General features: G+C 39.8%; 1 protein-coding gene across 20 annotated transcripts in view; it reads left to right on the top strand.

The window, feature by feature from the left end:
* The window catches only part of DAB1 (DAB adaptor protein 1), a 474,713-nt gene extending 450,859 nt beyond the window's left edge, over nt 1–23,854 (top strand). For 13 of the 20 annotated variants that reach the window (XM_052801584.1, XM_052801580.1, XM_052801596.1 and 10 more), the window contains 7 exons: nt 2,528–2,584; nt 5,482–5,544; nt 6,432–6,540; nt 8,905–9,453; nt 10,288–10,415; nt 11,339–11,437; nt 20,547–23,854. In XM_052801584.1, coding sequence (XP_052657544.1) covers nt 2,528–2,584; nt 5,482–5,544; nt 6,432–6,540; nt 8,905–9,453; nt 10,288–10,415; nt 11,339–11,422 — 990 coding nt within the window. In that variant the 3' untranslated portion in view covers nt 11,423–11,437; nt 20,547–23,854. The remainder of the gene's footprint in view (nt 1–2,527; nt 2,585–5,481; nt 5,545–6,431; nt 6,541–8,904; nt 9,454–10,287; nt 10,416–11,338; nt 11,438–20,546) is intronic. The other 7 variants (XM_052801593.1, XM_052801592.1, XM_052801598.1 and 4 more) reach the window with 2 other exon arrangements.
* The last annotated feature ends 444 nt before the right edge of the window (nt 23,855–24,298 follow it).

Raw genomic sequence — 24,298 nt, 5'->3', positions numbered from 1 at the left:
TAATTACTGCGTATTTTTTTCATGCTTTTTAAGCACCATCTTTGCTTCATTCTCTGAGATTTCAGAACCATGTTTTGTAAGACGCTACTGTTATCGTCTTGCTTGCAAAAGCAATATTAAGCAGGTTTTCTCATGCTGTAAGTCAGTGTAGATCCTTTGCGGTTGGTAAAACCAGACTGAGTAACAGAAGTTGAATATTCTGGCTTGATATGTCTATAGGAGTGAAAAAAGTAAGGTGCTTCACACTCCGATGAGTGCAAGAGGCCTGTCTTAGATTTCCCTTTTCAAATCTGAACTTTTGCGTTGCTTAGAAAAGGTGTTTTTCAGAGTACTTGGCTATCAGAGGGAATACTGTAGTGGAGGTGCATCATTTTTGCTTCAGGTTTATGAAAGCTGCAGTTTATTTATCTCTTATCATTGCTTCTGTGCTCTTGGTTTTTCTCCAGCTCTTGGATAATGTGTTTTTCTTTAGTGAATAGTGAAAAGTATCACGAGGAATTTCATTACTGGCTGGAGTGGTTTAAAAAGCTTGCTGCTGCTTTAAGAAGCAAGATTTACATATTTCATGTTTAAAAGATTTACAATATGTCTCACATGCCTGTATAGAAAGATGGAGCTTTCATTATAGGTTTAATGTCACCGCGATACAAGGATTAATACTCTTTCCTCCGCCTCGGTCTGCACGGCTGGTCGCAAGTGACTGGTGTGTTCCTGGTTGACTAAGCTGTAGGGGTGTTTTCATATTCAAGGAGATGCATTTTTTAATAATTAAAGCGAGCTTTTACATCACTCTGTGGAGAAATCCACACACAGCAATCCTAGAGAAAGATCAAGGACTGGAGCATCTTGCCAGGCTTCTGGTTATTCTCTGTCATGCACTGGGGAAAGAAGGAGAGGATTGTTGACTTTAATTGCGAAGGTTAAGTGCTTTGCATCAAAAGGCTGAACCAGAGGAAGGCTCGAAGGGCCAAATTCTGCCCTTGGTAGCCGTGTTGCAGCCTCGGCACAGTTGCCATTGCAGGCTGTTCCATGCTCTAACAGACAGGGATATTTCACCCTTAGGAAGTGTCTCCTCACCAGCGTGTGATGCAGAACACGAGCTAATGGAAGATGCAGCTCAAGTGCTACATGATAATTGGGCACTTGGGGATGTGCCGTGACATGTTGGGTAAATGTTTTCTGCAAGGTCCCGCTGTAGCACAGGTGGGAATTTCTAATGGTCTGTTGAACGCCACGCACATGTTTCCTCTGTGCTGAGACACGGTTATTTCTCAGCTGGTTTCACAGAGCGATCAGTGTGGCTGGGGGCAGGATCAGAGCGACGCGAGCTGCATCCCTGGATGCTGGAGGATGGGGGGGGGTTAAACGCGGGGGCTGTCAGAACAAAAAGTGATTAACTACTGGCCAAAACTGGGCCCTCCTGAAGGTGTAAACCCTTCTGGTTTCATTTTAAGAATATTTTCAAGGTCTTTGAATAAGCGGACACAGCTTTTTTCACACTTTCCTTACCTGGGGCTGGGGGAACGTGCTGTCAGCTCCAAGAAGGTGCAGGACTGAGTCCTTTCCTGGTTGTGCACGATGGCGTTTTCTTCCTTTAGCTTTGCCTTTTGCCAGTCTTTTTTTTTTTTTTTTTTCTTCAGGTCTGTGATGAGACGAGGGGAGAAAAAAGCATTCTAGGCTGTTTCTCAGATTTTTAAACTTCTTTGTTTTAAGATGGCATGGGATTACTGGCTGGTAACTTGTATGAAGATTCTCAGTTATCTAAGATTTGATTTTTGATAACTTGCTGTTATGTTTGTTTCTTAAGAAATAAAGTCTCCAACGCTGCAATAAATGTTATCTGAAATTTAGCATTCTGAGGACACTACAGTGATAATTTGTGTTAAATATGTAGATGGATATAGATATGTATGCGTATGTGGGCAGTATACTCCCACATATATTTACACACACACAAACTATGGATTTAAGTATAATTTGAATTGACTTATGTGAGTAATTTTGAAAATTACTATGGGAATATCATACTAATCTTAAATATGTTTACATTGATGTTATAGTTCTCCTAGTTAAGAGGAAGCTGTGTTTTTCTGCAAATACTTGCTTTTAGAGCTTTTGTTGTCCAAAACTCAATTTTTCTTTTCCCCTGAGGATGTTAAGACCGACCTTTCACCAAGCCAATGAAAAGTTCCATTAATGTAAGCAGGATCAGAGCTCACTGGGTATGCTTATTGCTGAATTAATAAATATCTGGGAAAATAAATAGTTATGATGCAAGCGGTAAAATTGCCTTATACACCAGAAGATGAGATTTAGCACAAATAAAATGTATGTTTGCCCCACATCCCAGCAGCATTCAGACTCGCTGTTTTGACTGCATGATTTCGTATCTGTGCTCACTGCAAGATGGAAAAGGTTTTCATTTCAATACTGAAGTCAATAATTATGGAGGTTATCATTTTCATGCTCAGAAATTCATGTCATTTTCATAAATCATTCATTTCATTTCATAAATCATGCTTTACAGCTGCAGAATGGAAACTTATTGCTGGACATTGATGAAAATCTTGTTTCAGTCACTCAGGTAAGGTTGTGACACTAAAAATGTTTTAAGGAAATATAGATGAAATCATCTATAGGAATAGTGCAATTTGAAAATGTTCGGCCTGGGATTAACTTCACTGGAACGTAGCTAATATCAGATGTGAATAATTTAAAAAAGCATAATGGGTGAAATCAGTTCTGTAGTGACAGTGAAATCACAAAAATAAAAGATAACTGTTTGGTGTCCAGAATCTCACATGCTGCAAGTGGATAAAACTACGTCTATGTCAGAGAAGATGCATTCATTTATTCAGGCTGAGAATTGGCCTGTAGGAAAAAGCTAGATCCAGAATCCGGATCTGAACCATTTGGGACTTTAAAATCCCACCTCCAAGTGTTGCTGTTTAAAGCTGTCTCTAGTAAGTAAATGAGGAAGTTGTGTTCCCACTGAATTTCCATTTACATTCTCTGACGTAGTTCTGTAGTTCTTGTTGCATATAAGGTTGCTATTCTGTAAGAAGTAATTCCCCTGTAAATATATTGCTTTTTCTTGGGGAATATTGTGAATGAGGGTTTGCTGCAATAAATAGTGGAGTCGGCTTCCCTATCACTCTCTCCAGCTGCCTGTTTAGAAATCCATCTGCAGACTTCTTCTGAAGAGCTTTTACAGAATTATATCTGTGAAGAGTTTCCAAAGATCCATCACCTTGAAGCACTCTGAAAAGTATTATTATTCCCATTTTACAGGGGTATTGAGGCATAGAGATCTGAGTTGCCACCTTTCAAACACATACCATATAATCCTGAGTTCAAAATTATACTCCCTATCAATTTTCAGTATTGATATGAAACGTATAATATTTTTTCCACAAGAAATGTATAACTTTACAGACGCTCCCTCTTAGTCTGTGTAACCACGTGTGCCCTGCCCTTTCACATCCCCTGTGGCTTGCTCTCCTGCTTCCTCACCTGGGATGGAAGCAGTGGAGGAGCCTTTGCTCATGGCCTCCTTGAAAGGACACAAGCTATTTCTTAGCAAGCCAGAGAAGAACCAACAGTGAAAAACTCACCAGTGATGCAGGCAAAGGGCAGATTTAGGGGTGGTGCTGAACAAGCAATTTGGAGAGATGAGAAGAAAGTGGCTCTTTCAGTGATTCAGTGTCACCTGGCATCTCTTGAGTCAGTAGTGCCTGCAGGAGGCTTGAAGTGATTTCCAAGTGAGTGCTGCTGTTGTCATTATTCCAACTTTTCTGGGCATTTTAACAATGCTTGCCTAGTGTGTTTGCACACACTGCAGAAGTGACATACAGGCTTTTTTTTGCAGAAGCTACTTCTAGCAGTATTTTAGTAATATACACTAGAATCGGTGTACCCTGAAGAAAACATGGATTTCCTTTCTTCCTTCTTCCATTTGCATGTAGATACTTAGAGGGATATATAAGCCTATAAGAAGAAAATATATTGTCATAGCACTAAAGCAATGTGGTCTATTTAATACATGACGTGATGCGAGGAAATGTGAAATAATTCATCCCTAGGTACATCGTTAGACATAAAGCTGAGAATCATCCAAGCTGCTAGACAAATTCCAGGTCTAAGTGATTGTAGCGTTGCTTTTGTATATGGGAATAGAGATTGGATTGCAAAAATGTATAAACCTTTGAAATTATTATATTCTGAATGATAGTCTTATTTCTTGAAGGATCATTTATAATAGAAGGTTGAGGGTGGGAAAAAATCCTAGGGTGATCTTGCTCCTTTGGTAGGTTGTAAAGATTGACCCCAGCCAGTGTGGTTAGTGTCCAAAGCGCTAAGTGGCTGCCTTTGCAGGTCAAGACTCAACTGAATTCCAAACCTACATATGTTGTAGGAAGCTGCAAAGTTTGTGTGCCTAAGCTGGAGAGGAGAGTCAATGAACTGAATTAAGATTTGCATTAAATCTCATTCATAATGAGAATTGTGGCTTCCCACGTGTGAGGGTATGATTGAGTATGATACAGGGAACAAGGAAGCCAGTAAGCAGAAGAAAGGTAGTAGAGAAGGAGTAGTTCTTGAGTTCCCATCAAAGCTTTCTAGGATAGCCACCCTGATAAGGATGGTAGATGGGTTTTAGGTTTCCTGCAGAGCTATAAGGGATCCATGCTTTACCATCCCTGGACTCCAGCTGAACTGATTTGCAGATGCAGATGGGTGGAAGAGAGTAATTTTACTCCAGAACATGTGAAAGAGCTTTGATTATGCAGCCACTCAAGGTGCTCCTTATTATGAAAGTGCTTTTTCTCTTCTGGTCCAGTTGAGTGAGACCTGTATGGGTGACCTATTTTGAGATCAAACTGAAGGATGCCCTGAGAAAACATTTCTAGCATGAGTTAAATGTAGAGCTACAACCTTAAAATAACCCAGTTGTGCATCCTCCTTCAAGTCCACTTATCGAGGTCACACCTGTCCCATGGGCAAGGGGAAATCAGGCAGCACTTTAAAAGCCCTTCCCTTCTGTATCCTTCTGTCACTTCCACAGTCTGCTGCCGTGTTTTAAGACCTTGAAATGTGGGTTTAGAAAAGGAGCCAGGGAAAAGGACTGGCCATAAATCGTGCTTGGTGCTCACCGATGTTAAGAGCAGAGCAGCAATGCATCCAGTCCCATTCTGGATAGTTTTTTCACACTTATTCATTTTTTTATGGTGGAGAATTACCTACAGAATCATTTTATAGGGTCAGCTGCTGGCTATTTGGGTCCATCAGCAATATCAAAATCCCACAGCTTGAACCCATGTAGTTCTGCCATATGGGACTTGACATTTGAAGCCTACATGGCTTTTGGGGGATTTATATTGCTAGCTGTTACTAGTTAACTTTACAGGTTGTAACTAGTTAACTCACAGTTTCTTCTCCTCAAAAGATAAATGGAAATGTTTTGGTTTTTTTTTCTCTTTACAGGCTGTTACCCAACTAGAGCTTTTTGGGGACATGTCCACTCCTCCTGATGTAACCTCTCCCCCAGTAAGTACCCGGAGAAACTGAACCGTGCATTTTTCTACATGCTATTTTCAGCACATTTATTGAGCACATTTACAATTCAGGTCATCAGCCATTCCAGTAGGGAGGATTTCAAAGTAGTTTTTATGTTGCAAGAAAATAAGAGTGAAGCAAATTGAATGTGGAGTCACTGCTTCATGATGATGTGCAAAAATATCTTCAATTTTTATTTTTCTGATATAGGGCTAAGTGTCACATAAGATATAACCTGAACTGCAGATCTCCTTCCCTGGTGTTTATCAGAGGTGCATGCTTCACTGCACTCTGTCTCTCCACTGCACTGCAGGAAGATCCAGTTACAGCCTTATATATCATGTCGCTTTGGTTCCACCAAGCACATATCCCAGAACTGCTGTTAAAGGAAGGAAGACAAAGCAGTAAAGAGAGAGGGGGCTGAATGTGTTTTGAGGGCAAAGAAAATTTTTTTTTTTTTTCTGCATCATAAAATGAAAACACAAATCATTTTCCTATAAAGGTTTTGAACCTTACCTTAAGCTGTAGGGTCACTTGCCTCTACTGGTTGTCACCTAACACCTAGAACCACAAGTCTGTATGTTCTGAAGAAATTATGTCAATATTTTGCATGTGATGTATCCCAGGCAAATTTCATTTTTCTTTTTCCCTCTGGTACAAAGTCTCTCATTTTCTTTCTTTTTCTCCTGTCTCCAGCAAATTCTAATACTCCTATTTCTGTTGCTTCTTTCCTTCTACATCTTTCTATTCTTTTTTCTTTCTCTTTCTTCCATCCAAACCTGTATTTTTAGAGTTATGGATGATGTGACAGCAAAGTATGTGCTGCAGAAGCTGCAGCTGTTATGTCATCATTGTATTTCATTCCTGTCTTCTTGCAGACTCCTGCTACTCCAGGTGATGCCTTTATCCCATCTTCATCCCAGTCACTCCCTGCTAGTACAGACATGTTTGGTTCTGTACCTTTCAGCACTGCTGCCGTACCCTCAGGTAAGAAAACTACTGGGAATACAGGCTCAACTCAAATTTGGTGATCAGTTCTCAGCTCTGGTTTGCATTTCAGTACTCAGGGCATTAATTTAGTAGAGTGCAAGTGAGGAAGGATTTTGAGGACAGTGCCGCAGGGCAAGGCAAAACAAGTCTTTAGCAAGCAAGGGAGTACATTGTTTTGAATTTACCCACACTTTTTAAAACAAAAGCCAAAAGAGTCACTGGGAGTTCAACCATAGTTGAGCCATCTGGATAACATACCTTCTAGGTACAGTAGCAAGAGAGAAAAAAGCATTTAGTTTAGCTTTGCTTTTTTTGCGGTAGCAGTGAATATCCTGTGCTGTCTCTAATAAAGACGGAATGAGACAGAGAATTTGATTGCATTTCAAAGGTATTCCACTTAGTCAAATCCTGGTATTTCCTTTAGACTTTTCTGTGTTTCTCAAAGTGCTCAAAATTCAAAAGCTGTGTAGCATTCTGCACAGACACACAAGTCATGTGGTTTTGAGTGCTGATCCCTCCCTGGGATACTCAGAGCACTGCAAGAGCAGCACTCTCAGCTCCACTTAGGAAAAAAAAGGAGGAGGAGTGCCTTGAATCATTCAACAGTGACTTTCTAACTGGTTAACTCCTTCTCTGATGGGCTGCGTTGCAGCATCAAATTAGCCACTACATCTCAGAAAGGTTACACTGATGGTGAAGTGTTTGGGGATAATGTCAGATGAAAACCCTTGCTGCTTGGATGAGGTTACAGTGGGGGCAAGATAAAAGGACATCTGGAGAATCTATCATAGCCATCTATTGAAATAGAGATGTATCTGAGTTACTGTTCCTTTCACCACTCATTAATTTGGTCTTTCAAAGTGTCTATTTTTTATTTTATTTTATTGGGGCTTTTCCTTTCACGATTTTGCAACCTAGAAATAAAGCAAAAAGGAAAAGGTGCAGGAGGACTCAGAAAAATACTCAGGTTAGAAACAACAGTTTTAAAGCTATGACAGTATTAAGAAAGGTTGTGTATTGTAATGTATTAGCAGTAAATCATTAATTTAAATGTGAAACAGTATATCTGTAAGCCATAATACTTCTATCAGTGGAACATAATTGTACTACATGGTTTAATTTGTAACATTTTTTACAGTACTTTTAGTTTCAGATTATTTTTTTTTTCATTGTAAATAACAAAGCACCTGATCATATAATTCCAAACTCTTGGTAGCTGGAAAGGAAGCTTCGGGTCTGAGAGGAAGCGATTATAATTTTAGTTTTAATCTTTAATTTCCTCCCCAACTACACGGGTTTTATGCTAGCATAATACCTGAAGCAGTTTGTTGTTATTAGGTATGTAACCAAAGGTGGGGGGGGTTAATCTGAATTCATCTGGGCTCTGTCTTTTTATGATACAATTTGAGACACTTGCTTTGCTCTTTGGAGTCCCAACGGTTTGAACTGTAACTGTCAGAAGAGATGGCACAGAGTCTTTCTCCTGCAAGAAGGTCACACTGTCATTAGAGGGCCCTTGAGCTGTCATCTAACACATATAAAGGTGCTTCTTTATAACTTAGAACCAGTTTTGTAGCTGTGCCATTGGCAGGAGTTGGCTGGTGTTGGTGGGTCACTCTCCCCAGCAAAGAATAAAAGTGAAAAGGATGAGGAACTGCGGCAAAGCTATGCAGAGGGGCGGGAGTCCTGGGCGTCCTCTTCCTCCCCTCTGCTTGTTCTGGCTGCTGATTTTTTAGCAACGTATGGGCTGCTCTGAAAAGATGAACTCAATCCCAGCCTGACCCAGTGCATCATGTTCAGTCCCAGAGATCCTTGCTCCGAGAGGAGCAGGACAGGCAGAGGTGAAAGGCAGAGGATGGGGTAGTCAGGGTGGTAAGAAGAGCCTGCAGAACTCAGTGGTGAGGAGCAGGGTTGTGCTGCAAGGGGGAGAGTTTAGGAAGTGTTTTGGGAGCTGCTGTGGTTCTGGTAAGTGGTTCAACCAAACTGATCCTGGCTGTGCTTTGCCAGAGCACCAGGGAAGGGGGCTGCCAGGTGGCCAGCTGCCGACCAGGTCCATGCACGCAGGTCTTCACAGACCTATGGAGGTACTCACTGAGGAAGAAGAGAAGAGCTTTTTTGTTCAGATGAGTGGAAGGATTATCACCAGTCTACCAACCCGTGTTCTTGTGTACAAGTATTTGTTCAGTGATGTGAATTCAACCATGTCTTCCAGTTTTCTTTTTAAGTGTGCTGAAGCTCTGGGATCCCTAATGTAGCCTGCATGTTTCTGATTTATTGTGTAGGTTTTTCTGCATGCTCTTGACAGTAGTGTTAAAATCTTTCATCTTTTTTTTTTCCCTCTGCTCTCTTTATTCTTTGAAGGTTATGTTGCCATGGGAGCTGTTCTGCCCTCCTTCTGGGGACAGCAACCACTTGTTCAACAGCAGTTGGCCATGGGTGCTCAGCCTCCAGTTGCTCAGGTGATGCAGGGAGGACAGCCGATAGCGTGGGGCCAACCCGGTATTTTTCCTCCTACTCAGCAACCATGGCCATCTGTAGCTGGTCAGTTCCAACCAACTGCCTTCATGCCAACACAAACTGTTTTGCCTTTACAAGCAGCCATGTTTCAAGGTACCATTGCTCCTATAGCTACTGTTCCACCCACAAGTGATTCCAACAGATCGAGTCCACAGACAGACAGGCCCAGACAGAAAATGGGAAAAGAAATGTTTAAAGATTTCCAGATGGCTCAGCCTCCACCAGTGCCATCAAGAAAACCAGATCAGCCTTCCCTCAGTTGTACCTCAGAGGCCTTCTCAAGTTACTTTAACAAAGTTGGGATGGCACAGGAAGCAGATGATTGTGATGACTTTGACATCTCTCAGTTAAATTTGACTCCTGTGACTTCCACGACACCATCTACAAATTCACGTGAGTATTCATATGCTTTCATCCATACCTTTCCTCAGACGTGACTGCTCCTCAAAGCATTTCCTTCTTTTTTTTCATACAGTAAATTGCAACACAGATACGGACTGAGAACCTTCATGCATGGTCTAGCTTATTAAATGTGTTCCAGCCATAAAGAAAACTATCAGAGAGGAATTTCAGAGACCATTGAAATCAACAGCCCCGATAGCTGCAGTCTGAAATTTAATTTCTAAGAAGACAATAATATATGTTCTGTGCTAGGGACAGGCAAGCTGGTTGGAAAATGCCCACAACATTCACCCTTACAAGTGGTTTCACTTATGTCCCATTCAAGCCATACTTTGCAGAAATTAAGGGAGGGGTATTTATTTTAATAGCCTGATGTATTGGACATGTGGGGAAATTCACTGAAGAACTGTAAAATAAGCTTATCGTGTTCGTAGCATGGAGATGGGGGAATTTGCAGATTGCTGAAAAGAGGAATTCATGAGACAGATTTACCAGGGGCCAGCCGGAGACCTTCTGCTTCGCTTACCCGCCATAGGGCAGGCGACTCATGCATTCTTAATCTAATGTAGTGGCGTCTCCCTGGTTCCTAAAGACATATGCCAGATGCAGCCAAACTTAATTTGGAAACTGCTGAGTGAAATCAAATATATGGAATTGATGACTACTGTGTTCAAATTTACCTCTTACAGCTCCACATCAGGAAATAATTTTCAGGGGCAATAGAAGTTGAGGGCTGTAAAGCATGAGCAAATTTTGTGCTGCTGTGTCTTTGTGAACAAATTAACAGACAGATATTCTGTTACTGTTACCTTAATCTTTGTTTAGCTCCAACCCCTGCACCCAGACAGAGTTCTCCATCAAAATCATCAGCATCTCATACCAGTGATCCTGCTGCAGATGACCTCTTTGAAGAGGGGTTTGAAAGCCCAAGCAAAAGTGAGGAGCAAGAGGCTGTGAGTAGCAACAAGGTTTCTAAATTTTTCTTAGCTAGAAAAGGCAGAAGTTACTTAAATGTTGTTTAGTAGTGTCAGAAATAACTATTCTAATAGGGCTAGGTGGTATTTAAGGGGGAGCTGTAGGCAGAATTCACTTCCTGCTTTGGTTTTGATAGCTAGTAGCATGACATTTCTGTTGATATGCACTAATATTGCATACAAGGAACCAAACTCAGAGTTCATATGTAAGGTTATATATGTTAGTTGTATCCAGTGTCCTTTTTAGCGTACCAGCGTTCACTTATTGATGGTAACGAAGTCTGAGGTAAAACAACATACATGCTGAGGCTGCAGAAAGAGATGTGAGAGTTTGTGTGTTAAAAGATGATGGTTGATGTTGTCTTGCACATTGTTGCATCCTGGTGGCTTGCCTAGTTACATTCCTCAATGTTCTGGCCCTCAGTATGTGATTTCTTTGCCTTAGACTCAGTGGACCAAAGCAAGAAATGTTACCCAAGCAATGACTTTAAATCACAGGGTACCTTAGGCAGATAAGAGCCCAAGTGAGCCAAAGGCAAGAGGGTGTCTGTACAAAAAAAGGACCCAACGGTACAAAATAACGCAAGCTTGGACTCTCTCTGATTCACATAGTTTCATTGGCTTTCAGGCCCTTTTGCAGTTCTGGTTTGTCTGAGCCAGAACATTCTGAAGTCTGTGGCAGCTCCTGCATGGGCTCCAGCAGGTACTGGTGAGGTCCTTTCCTGCCTGCATCAGCTATAGGAAACCATTATGGCTTTTGAGAACTATCAGCGGTGAGGTCTCACTTTCTGGTTTTCATGAGATAGGATGTACTTGTTATGCCCACAGCATGAAAATAACCTCATGTTGACTTTTCACTTTCTATTGTTGAGAAAAAAAGGTGTTATGTTCTTGTATTCTAGCCTGATGGGTCTCAGGCCTCATCCAACAGTGATCCATTTGGTGAGCCAACTGGTGATACTATAAGTCCACAGGTCGGTAGCTAGATAGCGCAGGTTGGGGTAGGTATCTGTCCTTTTTTTCTCTACTCCTTGAGGTGCTCACTTATTCTTCCACCAGTGCCTACCATTGCTTTCATGGATGCATGGTTTATTTTTCCTTTCCATCTCTTCTGGTTTTTTCCTCTCCATTATCCACAGTGTATTCCTCATGCTCAGTGGTTTGCATGGCTTTTGCCATTCACTAAGTGTTGCAGCTTATGCAAATATGTGTGTTTTGGCTGCCTGCATGCTTTAAAGAAATGTAGACTTTTTTTACTTTGTGTTCAAATTCTAAGGGGAAATAGGGCCATTACTAACAATGTATTAGGCAGAACATTTTTTTTTACCAAATCCACCATGACCTTTAGTCAGATGTAACATATTAAATGGAATAAGACATCTTACCCATAGACATAACAAACATTAAATAAAATTATGTAATGATACACGAACACCTCTACCCTAAATCAATGTGATAATCAGTAGAAGCAGCACATTTATTATTTGCATATAAAAAACATTGAAATGGGTTTGTGTATTTTTATCTCCAACTGCAATTAAAAACATCTGAAAATTATGATTATTCATATTACCATTGGTATACTGATGTTTTAAAAATTATTCATCAAATGCAAGTCATTTAAGTCCAGACAGACGGGAAAGATGATCTTTTCTTCTTTTGTGTTACAGAACACGTTAGAAAATGTGGCTGCCAGTGAATGTTCTGTGATTTGTTTCAATACAGTATATATGTTTTACCAAAAAGACAGTAAAGCTACAAAGCTTTATGAGTGCTGAGCATTGTTATTCCATCCAAACACTCTCTAGTGTTACTATTTGAAGGATATGTTTCTTTCTCTTCTCCCTGTCTGCCATTCATGTTTTGTATTACCCAAACACGTGATCTGATACTGCTTCTGTGCTTCAGCACAGAGCTCCTGGAGCAAATCCATAACAATGGTAGAACCCTTTTTATTTTTGTACAGAAATTGCACTGTGTTTACCAGTGACTTATCCACCCTGAGCCGAAGTAATTTGGTTTCAACTCAAAATTAATAGTTTCATTAGGAGTCAGTTTACTTTGTACATTAAATATGGTTAAAAAACTCTTACAGTAACTTAGCTTTGATCCACTTGGGAGTAATAAGATTATCTCTTAATAATATGTGGTGCTGTGAGAAGGCATCTCCCCCTTCTTTAGCTTCACCAATGTAATGCTCAGCTCTTGGGGGCTAAAGCAAAAGTATCATTAAGTTTTGTGTCTCATTGAGTCTAAAAATGACAGTGTAAGGATAGAGTCAAGCTGGGATGAGCTGCTCTAGCAGGAGCATCCATTAGTTATTGTACTCCAGCAAGAACTGCTTCTGCAGATTGATGGTGCCACATAGTAATTTGGCTTTGCCTTTGCCTGACCTCGGCCAGCACTGACATAGCTGGCTGTCCCAGCTTCAGACCATTTCAAGAGTTCTTTCCTAGATCAAGAAAGAGAATTTGACCTTTATCTGAGTCCCACACTCTGCAAACCCATATACATTTGTTTATTGTCGTTTATCCTAGTCAGGGTAATTCTGAAATTCATCACGGGGAGAATAATGATAAAATCTCTTTCTAATTTTCTGACTGTCACAAAGATACTTAGCATCATTTGTAAACTAACATCACACACATTTACCTACCAGGATTTCTGGAGATAACTTGAAACAGTAGTTTAAGTCTGTTAATGCATATTACCGTGTAAGGCAGTCAAGTGAGGGACTCCTTTTGTTCTGCTTTTATATAATGCTTAGTAAAATACATTCTTTTACCTGTCAAGGGTCTCTGGGAGCTACAAGAACAGTATATTACCAGTGATTCCATATGTTTTTTCTATATTTTTTGTTAATCCTTGTAGAGTCTTGCATAAAATATGTATAGTTCTCAGAAATAGGTTCTGGGAAATGTTAAATAATGTTACTGATTATCGTATTATAGTAATTCCTAAAAGCTGTAGGCAGGAACAGGAAGCTGAACAAAAAGAAAGCCTCTATCCAGTCAAGTTACACTGATATCATTGTGCCTCTGTGCAGTGCCATTCAGCAGCAGTCCATAGGAAATCCACTTGCTAAAACCAGCCCATCTAATTCTGAAGCCTGGTATCATCAGAGCAACGGAAAGTCTAATCTCCATGGAAAATTATCAATTCAGGACTTACTACTGTGTTGTGTATTGAGCTCCGCATTTGGAGAGAAACTTAATGTGGAGAAACATGTAGTACAAAAGAATCATAGTCTGCATAAAAGCCACTTTTGTGTGTTAGATGGGAGATTACTTCGCTCTTTAGAACATGGTTCTTCACACCAAGAACAGCACAGTATACAACTCAGATGAATGGACCTCTCAGGAGCATGACACAGTATTGTGTTCCGAAATTTCAAATATATCTGTTCCCAGTATGTCTATGAAATCAGCTATGTCCGTACAATATCTTTACTTATCTTGATGTATTCAGAATACTCGCCTGCCTTGTATTTTGTACCCTGATGTTTCAAGGTACCTTAGCAATTTGGTTTCTTGATTCCTTCTGATACTGCGTATTCTCATTTAGAAATAATTCAGCATCTTTCAGTTACTATCTTCATTTCTCTGTTTTTCCTCCCTTCCTCTTGTGATCTTCAACTTAAGCTCTCAAAATCCTCATCCTACCGGTAGCTGTTCTTACAAGTTACTCTTCTACAAATAGCTATGGGTTCTTAGTAGGTAAATGTGACATTTTATGGATACGTTACATTTTTGTCCCATTACGGTTGGAGATAAGAAGCAGACGGGCCTAACTTTCACAGATGAACTAAAATCAACTCTTTGCAGAGCTGTTCATAGCAAGATTCGTATTCAGGTATTTTCCTTTTGTTCATGAGTGGCGTTGAGGATGAATAGTGATTTTCCCAAAGGGGTGAGGAGAACACTGAATAAGACAACTGCCATCTTCAGCTGACTTACATATAATCCCTACTGCTGTCTTTAGATTGTGTGTGGGATAACTATGGTGAGAGAGAGGGAAAGAACTGTATTTAGCTATGATTCTACTGAATGTGTTAAACATTTCTTATTATTGACATTTTGGATTAAAGCAAGAAGTTTGAACAGACGACTTTTCACCTGGTCATCCTCTTTGTATCAGTGCACCCAATCAGCCTGAATTACGGGGTGCTAGGTACAGACCTTGCTGGTGTGGATATTTCTGTTCTTGGGGGTATTTCAGCCTCAGCCGCTAACTCAGCCTCAGCAATGGGTCTAGCATGCCGTGACACTGGGAAGCCCTGAAGCTATACAACTGAAAGCTTAGCAAAGGCTATAGAAAGGGGAGCCTTCAAGTGTGATGAGAAAAGGCAAGGAGTGGAGCAAACTTTGTCCCTCAGATGCCAGGCTTCTTGGGATACCTGTGGTTATGTTGGCCAGCATCTCCTAACAAAGCATCCTGATTGTAGAAAGAATAAATTTGGCCTGAATATTGGGATTGCATATCACAGATGTGGTCTAACTCCATATGGACCACACAAATTGGTTCTTGAAGGCAAATTAGCAAAAAAATTCTGAAAGAGAATAAGGGAATATTTGATACCACAATTATTGCAATAAAAGTCATTTTAAGTGCTGGAACAAATGCAGCTCTATTGATATGCTGCCCAGTTCAAGACTTGCACTGGCAGTCATTCATGAGAGATTCTCAGGAAACCTTCAAAACATTTGTGGCTAGAGCATATCTTCCTGAAAAAGTTGTTTAGTTGTTCTGTGAAATGTGTGCAGACAATTATAAGCCCTCAAAATATGTCACACTCTTCATGATGCTATCAGCACTGTCAGGAGAGCAACAGTTCATTAGAATATTTGTCTATCAGCTTTTGGTGGTACTTTGGTGGCCCGCTGCCATCATCCATCTTTGAGCAAGTGCCATTCTTAGTGATAAATGTTCCTAATAATCTTAGTCAGCTCCAGGATGGACTACTATAACTATTTGGGCTGTTATTAGGAAGTTGAAAGAAAATAGCAACTTATGGACAAAGCATTGGCTTATCTGGGAGCTCAGTGAGCCTCAGGAGGGCATATTAAGCTGCTTCTGCATCCCTCTCTTCCTTCTGCTCCCTTTCTATTGCACTAGGATGCCGAATGGGCTCAAAATACCAAATGTGGTATTTGCAGGATCTGTTACTATCATTCATCTGGCTCAATAGGAGCTGAATAGAGTCCAAAGAGAAATTCATAATGATTATAGGTGACCTGTTCTTACTGTAGGCTCTAAAGCTATCATTCTCAAACTAAAGACACAGCACTGAGCAGGGCTGTGAACCTGAGAGAGAAGAAGTAGTGTTGTGTGTTTGGAAAGGGATCACAGTTTGGGAAGTACTGCTTCATTCCAGAGAAATCCTAAAATTGTCATTTCAGGCGTCACGCTTGTTTGTTCATCATCATATTTCTGAGGTAATCTGAAGGGAAAAGACCAGAGAAATTCAGGCTGTTCTGTGAACAGAGGCATCCTACAGATTTGCCTTCATCTCTGCTGCTACAATCCCCTTCAAGCTATCCATTTTAATGCGACCAGCTCATAGATGGGTTTATCGCCTCTTCCAATGTCTCCAAGCCCACTTGAAGTAGCCAGGTACTCTTCCATTTCTCCAACTTCTTCCTCTAACAAGAGACAACACGCTGTGTAGCTTGTCTAGAGCCATGTACTTGCTGATTGGCAATCCAGCAATTCAATTAGGGGACGAGCTCTCCTAGCTTTCTCTGTAATGAGGTCATTTAAAAGTTCCCTCTCTTCTGCACAACAGTTGATTTTAAAAAGGCACTTGTGATAATTTAGTATTTTTGAGACTTCTGAACAATTTGCTTCAAATCGGCCATCGGGTTCAAAAGTTATGAAGAAGAATTGACAGATACGTAGATGGAAAGTATAATTGCATGGCTACTGTTTTGTTAGGAAAGGGGCCCAGAAGTAATAGGTGTGTTTCTTGGCTGCAGTTCATTATTATACCGGGACCAAGATGGAGCAGGGTTCATCTTTCTGTGTAGTTCTCATTGCTTTTTCATTTTATGGACATATAGCATCCATCTGGATACTGAAATGACAAAGACTTTTAAAATGTTAATAATTAAACTGGATATTTGAGACTAGGAAATATTCCTAGGTAGGTTTATACTAAAAATAGAGGCGGTCTCCAGTCATACTCCCGAACTGGAAGAATATTGATGCTGCTAATGGAGGTTAACTATAATAAAAATAACCAAAGATAAGCCACTGGCTGTTAATGGGCCCATTGGAATTACCTGTCTTATCACCAAAGACATTTAATTTGAATCCCACTTGCAAAGTTTACTTTTATTGAGTCAGCATGCAATAAATAGAGAAGACACATTGCACTCCCATTCCCTTCACTTGCATCCCCAGCACAAGATTCTCATTTTGGCTGGTGCTCCAGCACACTTATTTCATGAAACTCGATCATTTGAGCCTGCCCTTTCTGATCAGTCAGCCAGGAGTAAAACTGGTGCTGAGAATCTATTGTAAAGGGCAAAGAAATCTATGCGGGCCTCACCTCTGCAATTCAGTACATCTTGCCTGAAGCTTTGCACATAGCAGGGTGCCTCGCCATGATAAAAGGACTGCTAGTGTAAAAATAGTTTCTTCCTAACCAAGCCCCGTGTTATGTTTTGTGAGTGAGCGCACCTACGCAAGCTCAAGCAGATGCTGAGTCTTTCAAGAGATGTTCTCCGATGATTAGTTCTGCTGGGGAGCAGATGTTAATATCTTTAAATTGGATGCAAATTTACTTCTAGTATTTACATAATGTTATTCAAAACTATTAGCAACCTTGTTACCTCATGCAGTAGTGTACTATACCAGAAATACTCACTGTTTGCTACAGTCTTGTTTATTGTGAAAATGTTCCTTAAAATGAGAAGAAGAAACTGATTTTAAGCATGAAGTATCTCTGGAATATGTAAATGTAGCATACATAGGGAACATTTTCTCTTTGGCAGTTTTTGCAATTAATTCCGAGAGACTGCATAACTCAACATTTACACACCATACTTGCAGCTTCCTGAATATTTAGATGTCTAACTTAAAGTATGTGTATTTAGACATTTCTGGTCCCTTACCTGACCTGTGAATTCATATCCTTTTCCTGCAATATCTCGTTATTTGGAGGCTACTCTTCAACATAAAGAGCCCCATTAGTATGTGAGAATATAGCCAAACCCTACTTTGATAGCAGCTTCCAAACATAAAGGAAAACATTTACTTTTCAAACATCTGCCAGAAATTGCATATCCCCAAAGCTGATAGAAGCCTTCGAGTAGGATTTAGCAGTACAAAAAGGTGCTGCCAGTTGTCTTCTTGGTTTCTCCCTGTGGGTTGATGAAAGCACATCACAAGTGCTTCTGGGTGAATCCTATAGAAAGGAAAACACTTTAAGATTCAAGGCATTTATGTGAATTGGAAGCTTTGTATGCTATTTTATTTGTTCCTCTCTTTTTTTTCTGACAAAGACCCATTCTTTCATTTCCTTCCCTCCGGATCTGTTACTAATGCAGTGGTAGAAGTAAAAAGCAGAACACGTCGGTGAGATGATTCCGATACTGTGAGAAGAGTTAGGCTCACCTGCCTTTTAATGACATTCCCTGTGACTTTTGCTTGGAGTATGTAAAAAAAGGGGGTTATTTCTGCTTCCAAGACCCTCCAAATAATGCTTGTGAAAGCCCCCCTGCCTGGCACTGTGAGAGAAGCTACCCATGAAGTCAACAGCACTTGACTCTCCTTTTGCCTTTTTCTGTCCCTTCCTGCTCTCTTTTGCTCTCTTGAGTATCATTATCAATACTTTACAGATACCATTTGCAATGTTGGGCTACAGGCAAGATGCACTGCTTGAATTATCTCAAAATAATATTAGAAAACAAATCTCAAGTCATTGACAAAAACTTTGGCTGAGAAGATTGCACACAATTACTGCAGTTAATTTCTTGTTTAGGCATCTGAAGGGGGAAATCAACTAAAAGGAAGACATAAGAGCACAATTTTCATTCAAAATGCTCTGGTCTACTGGAAGAGAAATTACTCAAATCAGTGAGAAATGTAGACCTTTGCCACATGACGTGTATGTTCAGATAAATGTTGGGTACAAATACAAGAAATTTCTAATTCTAAAGGCTGCCTCGTGTTGTTGGAAGTCCCAATGACTGTTGATGAACTCCTCCTCCTCTTCCAAGGGTGTCAAGTTCAGTGACACCTTAGGACACCTGTTACTTAAATGCATCTGCATATCTTAAAGATATTTGAGGACAGCTCTAACAAGCACGCTTGACATTTTGAAAAGCTCTTTTTTTCCCCAAAGGCATTTGAAAAACTGACATCTTTTGTTCGAAAGGGGTGTTCTCCCTCCCTCCCCTTTTCTTCTCCTCCTTCCTTTTCGCTTCCCTTTGCAATCACCTCAGGTTCAGCAAATGCCTGAAGAATGGCCTGGTGTGTGTCAGGTTCCCACATTAATTAGTACAGATTTTCTCTGAACTAGCTGTGATAGATCATTCTGCCAGCTTCATGTCTGTGGTACATGAAAATTGGCATAGGTAGACTTAACACGCAGAATGTGAAATGCAATTATTTACTCTCAGTCATCTCTTCTGATTACCTTTGGTTTTTCAAGGTCACAAAATATATTTGCTTCTTGCTGGAGATAATTTCAGCAGCCTTTATTTAATCATTCCAAAGGATTTCTCTCATCCTCTCGTAATGCTCGTAGTGTACTCAGGGCTTCATGTAGGCAGGAGATGGGGAAGCAGAGTCTCTGCAAGCTCCAGAAATGTAGTCATTTCAAGGAATAAGAGACAACTTTTCTTGGCATGGAGGAAACAGGTCACATTTTGGATTTGTTGTGTTGCTCCTCATTCAACACGGGATGCACAGTCAGCTGGGACAGGACACTGGGACGAGGCACAGCCTGGAGCGCTGGCCAGGCACCCTGGGCATGGAGTAAATACAGCCCTACGGATCCACCTTTTGGGCTGTTTTTCTCATCAGCAGCATCATTTTTATAAGCAGTGATTAAAATCCTATGCCACCCCCTGCCAGACATTTCTGTGCTCCTCAGTGCCCAGTGATTTGCCAGCCTTCAGAGGTTTTTTTGCTCAAAGTCAGCTTCTGCTGATGCTGCTGTAACATGGGTCGATTCTAACTTGGTTAAATTCAATGTCGTGGCATGGTATTTGAATATTTATCAAGCTGTGGAGAGTTAATGCAGTATGGCATTAATTAGCCTTTCTGCCTGTCTTGTTCTTTTTTTAGATGTCATTCTTAGTTTAATAAATTAGTTTCTGGAAATGAAGTAGAATGGATTCCAGGGTCCATGGATGGTTTGCTTCCCACTGCAGCCAAGATGAACATAGTATTAAGAAAGCGCAGGGTGTCAGCTATGAAGTAACACTGAAGAACATGGCAGCTTTTTTTCCCCCCACATCCAGGAAATTCCCAAGAAAGTATCTGTTAGCAAATTGACATGCTTTCCTCCCAGCTTTAATGGTTGTACTAATGGTTATACAGACTCCTAATCAAACTGCGCAGAGCTAGCTTTCCTCATTCTTCATAGGCGACTCATATTGTTATTTTAAATCCCATCACAGCTTCATTAGCTCGGCTTTCAGCGGCGCTTTCTGTTTGCAAGTGTTTTTCTCCGTGAGTTGTGTAAAACCCACAGCTATCTTCTGCTGTTGTGCTGAGGAGGGGGGCGGGGGGGTCTCAGCCTGGTACGAGTAACAGTGTTTTACGCCAGCTGCATTTCTGGCCTGCAAACTTCAAAACATCCAGTCGTATAAATATCATTTCATTTCTTCATATGTCTATGCCCAGCAATACCTCCTGAGGATCGGTGCACGGCCAATAGTGGAAGAGGAAATTGATAAGTAAGCATTCATTTTCTGAAATAATGTCGCATTTTCTTCACAATTCAACCGGGGTGCCGTGATCACTCAAGGCAGCAGAGAAAACAAACACTTCCTTTGGGTTTTGACTCACGAGGTATTGCTGTTCTCAACCAGATGTTCTAAAAATGTTCTAAAAACTGTCGGGAGACACCTCTGCTTATTTTATTTTTGTTATCCCCAGGAAGCAGAACCTCTCTACGCCCAGATCAACAGACCTAAGAAATAGCATTGTTACAGGCTTGTGGTGCTCCAAGACTCAAATGAAACCCTACAACCTGGCAGGCCTTTGGCTCTCATGCTTTTTTCCAATTGATTTTGACAAGGAGAGATGATTGCCCTCCTGGACTGGCTCTACAAGTGTTCCTGACTTTTTTTTTGGCAACTCATGGCAGATTCCTATGGCAGCACAAAATAAAAACTCTCCCTGCTTATCATACCACGAGCCCAGCCCTGTCCTCACAAGTCATGGGTATCCAGACTAGGAAATCTTACTTCTCAGTCTTCTTTTAAACATTTGTTATCTTCTGTCTGCCACATATAAATAATGAGCATCTGAAATTTATTGAGTATTAGACATTCTTTTTCTTTTGAGCAAAAAGCAGAGTCTGTATGTAGCAGTGGCATTATCATTCAACAGCCTTTTGGGCACAAGTCGGCACTTTTTATGTCATGGTGACATGTTTTTCATCATCATTTACATCAGGGTGATCCTGACTTTTTTTGGTTTTTTTTCCTGCGTAGACATATTTGAACAACAACAAAAAATCCTGGCAGTGTCTTTTTTTTTTTTTTTTTTATTTCTTATTCTGTAGTTTTGTATGAGTGACAGATCTAACAGCAAAACGCCTCCTGCGGAAATGATTCCTAACTTGAAACCACAGAGTAAAACTCGGTTGTTTATCCACCCTGACTGAAAATGTTGCCAAATGGACCTTTAAGTTCTAGTGCATCATGAGGAAGAAATGCTGCTTTCTGTTTGAATACTCATGTTGTGGGTAGAGAAAGGACATCGAGTCCCACTGAGGAAAGATGAGTCAGTATTTCCTAGGAAACTCTAAACAAAGTGCAGAAAAGGAATATTTTTATTTCTTCAATATCTTGCTGCTGTAATGCTATGCAGACAAGTGTTTTCTTCTCTGTGTGCCATTTTTGATGAAAAAAAAAATCATTTGCCAAATAATACTGGTATGATTCTGGTTTAGGAATTTGGATGAAGCGGACTTTACAAATGGGACAAGGATGGCATGGATTTTGGAGTAACAAACTGATTCTGTGATCAAATTGTTCATCTTTATCACTTTTTGTACATCAGAAAAATCAAATGGGATTTTTATTTTATAACTTGAAAAAATCTTACTGTTAAACTCTTTAAATGTTTAAGGGGAAATGGCTTTAAGGAGTTCGAATGAAAATTGCCAGTTTTTTTGTAAATATAAATGTTATGAAAATTCTTTTACTAATGCCATTACACAGTAGAGAAGGTAGCAAGTTGCAGTGCTTGGGAGGTGTGGCAAACCCTATTTGTGGTTCTCACATCACATATGTTTTTTCACATGCTTACGATAATGGGCTGAAGCTCAAGTGCATTTGCCAAAAGCAAGTCAGCTTGTCAGCGACTAATGAAATTAATGGGAACACATGATTTTATGATCTAGCGTTATCACACGGACATACTCCACTTACAAGAAATCACATTTCATTGACATTCCTTTGAACCTCTGCATAGAAGTCATCAAACTGTTTACACACAGAACAAAAAAAAATTAAAACTTCCTTTTTTTACATTTATGAAGCAAAAGTGCAGTGTTTGGGTTCATATGTTTAGCACATGATTTTCATAAAGAATCTATATATTTTTGCCCTACAGAGAATTGTTATACAGGTCAAATGTGTTTTCCTGATGTTCCTATGCAGTTACAGTATATTGAATTTAGTGGTTTAACACTAAAAAGAAAAAAAAAAAGAAGAAAAAAAGAAAAAAAAAAGGAAAAAAAGAAAAAAATAGAAAAAGGAAAAAAGGTTAAAGAAATCAAATGATTAATCAGTTTTTAGGGTTATTGTGCGGATTTTGTTTTTAAATTGACACATTAGGATTTACATTTTTGTCATGATTAAAATAGGCCTGGAGTTCTAAATATTTTACTTTCTTTCATCTCTGTTATAAGCTAAAAATGGTTTAGAAGAGAGAATAACTGGGGTGGCGATTGTTGATATGTACAACCAAATCTCACAACATGATTCCAGTCTTTTATTTTGAATTAGAGAAATTAGAGAAATGTGCATTACAGAATGTATGTGAATGAAAAATTAGCTGTGAATAGACCTAATGAACCTGCAGAGAAGAGAACTTTTATCCCCATTCACGGTCATTTGACGCTTATTCCTTAGTCATGTGCAAACAGCTCTGTAGTAAGTCTTATTTTCCCATCAGAAGAAAGATCAAGTTTTCTAACCGGAGAAGATAAATTAAAACTTGGCGGATTGAGTGTTTCAGGATTAAAAGCAGAGGTAAAAGCGTTTCTGAAGGACATTTCTTTAAGAGTATTTTCCTAATTTGCACAGTGGTGCTACTTTCTTCCTCAGTGGCTCTTTTGGGTTTTGTCCTACATATGGAACCGCGAAGACAATTTTGGTTCATCATAGACATTTGAGGTTTAGTATCGTCAGTGCATTTCCAGTCACGGGGTAAAACGTTGAAAGAAAAAGAAGAGATTTATGTCTCAGAGGATCCGTTGACATCGTATTTGTAGGAAGCAGATCATTTACGAATAGGTGCCGAGGGAATGAGGCTGGGATTTTAGTGTCTCATGAGAGACAGCTGGACCATCACCGTGGACCTTTGTCTTACCTTTACCAACGCTCATAAATAAAAACAAATTCTGAATTGTCTTGTCATACGATTAGATTGTCCTTGTCATGGTTGAGATGCTGAGTTGAGAGGACTGGAAGGCCTCTGCACTGTACCAGTATTGTAGATAACTAAAATATCCAGCTTGTGCAATTGTTTAATCCCTCATCCTTCACTAGCACTAAATTCGTCACTTTAAATTTAAAAACCAGGGAATCCCACCAGCCATCCTGTTATCATCCCCCATAGGTTCTTGATCTTTACCTGTCATGAAAAGATATTTTGATAGATCGTAGTCATCCAAGTGTCTGATGAAACCTTTCATCTAATAACGTACTGGGCACCTTCTTTGCAAAAATGTTTACTTCGTGGTTTTCATTCATTTTTATTTCTGCATTCTGACACATATTTTTTTAATAAAGATGAGAAAGATAAAATGACTGATGCAGTACATTTCTAAACCTACTTTAACTTTACCTCAGATAACGACCATTTGTTAACATATACGGACACATTATTTTTAACTCTATGTATAATGCATTCAGCAACAACAAAAAAAACCAACAAATTTTTAGAAATTTTCCATTAATTTCTGTAACACACCATGTAATACTGTTATGAATAAAAACATTAAAAAAAGGCGTCATTTCAGTAAGTTTGTTTCGTAGCTTTTGCTCTTCTCTGATAATTCTGCCATTCTTACAGTGCAGTGTTGGTGTCTGTCATGGCCAATATTTTTGACAGCGTAAATATCTGGGAAAGGAGAAAAAAAAGTGCCTCGATTTGGGGAATACCTAATCTTAAACACTCTAAGTGTTTCTTATCTTGCAAATACTTAATTCACTGTTTTTAATTGCTGCCTCCCCATTTTTGGCCTCTTTTGGGGTGTTCCTGGGACAGACCACGCTATGCAATGCTACCAAAGCTGGAGTACCTTTGTGGCATGAGAAGCTGTAATTAATTTTGCTCACATTTTCCTCTTCAAGTAAGATTTAAAAATGAAAAATGTACATTTAAACATGACAATTTTGAAAGTAAAAAACCCCCAAACTTTCCAGTAATACGCACAGAATTGAGAGCAACGC

Source organism: Harpia harpyja, chromosome 11 (assembly GCF_026419915.1).
Source record: "Harpia harpyja isolate bHarHar1 chromosome 11, bHarHar1 primary haplotype, whole genome shotgun sequence".
In the NCBI taxonomy this organism is placed as follows: domain Eukaryota; kingdom Metazoa; phylum Chordata; class Aves; order Accipitriformes; family Accipitridae; genus Harpia; species Harpia harpyja.
The sequence above is the reverse complement of the archived record's forward strand: the minus strand, read 5'-3'. Positions and strand labels throughout refer to the sequence as shown.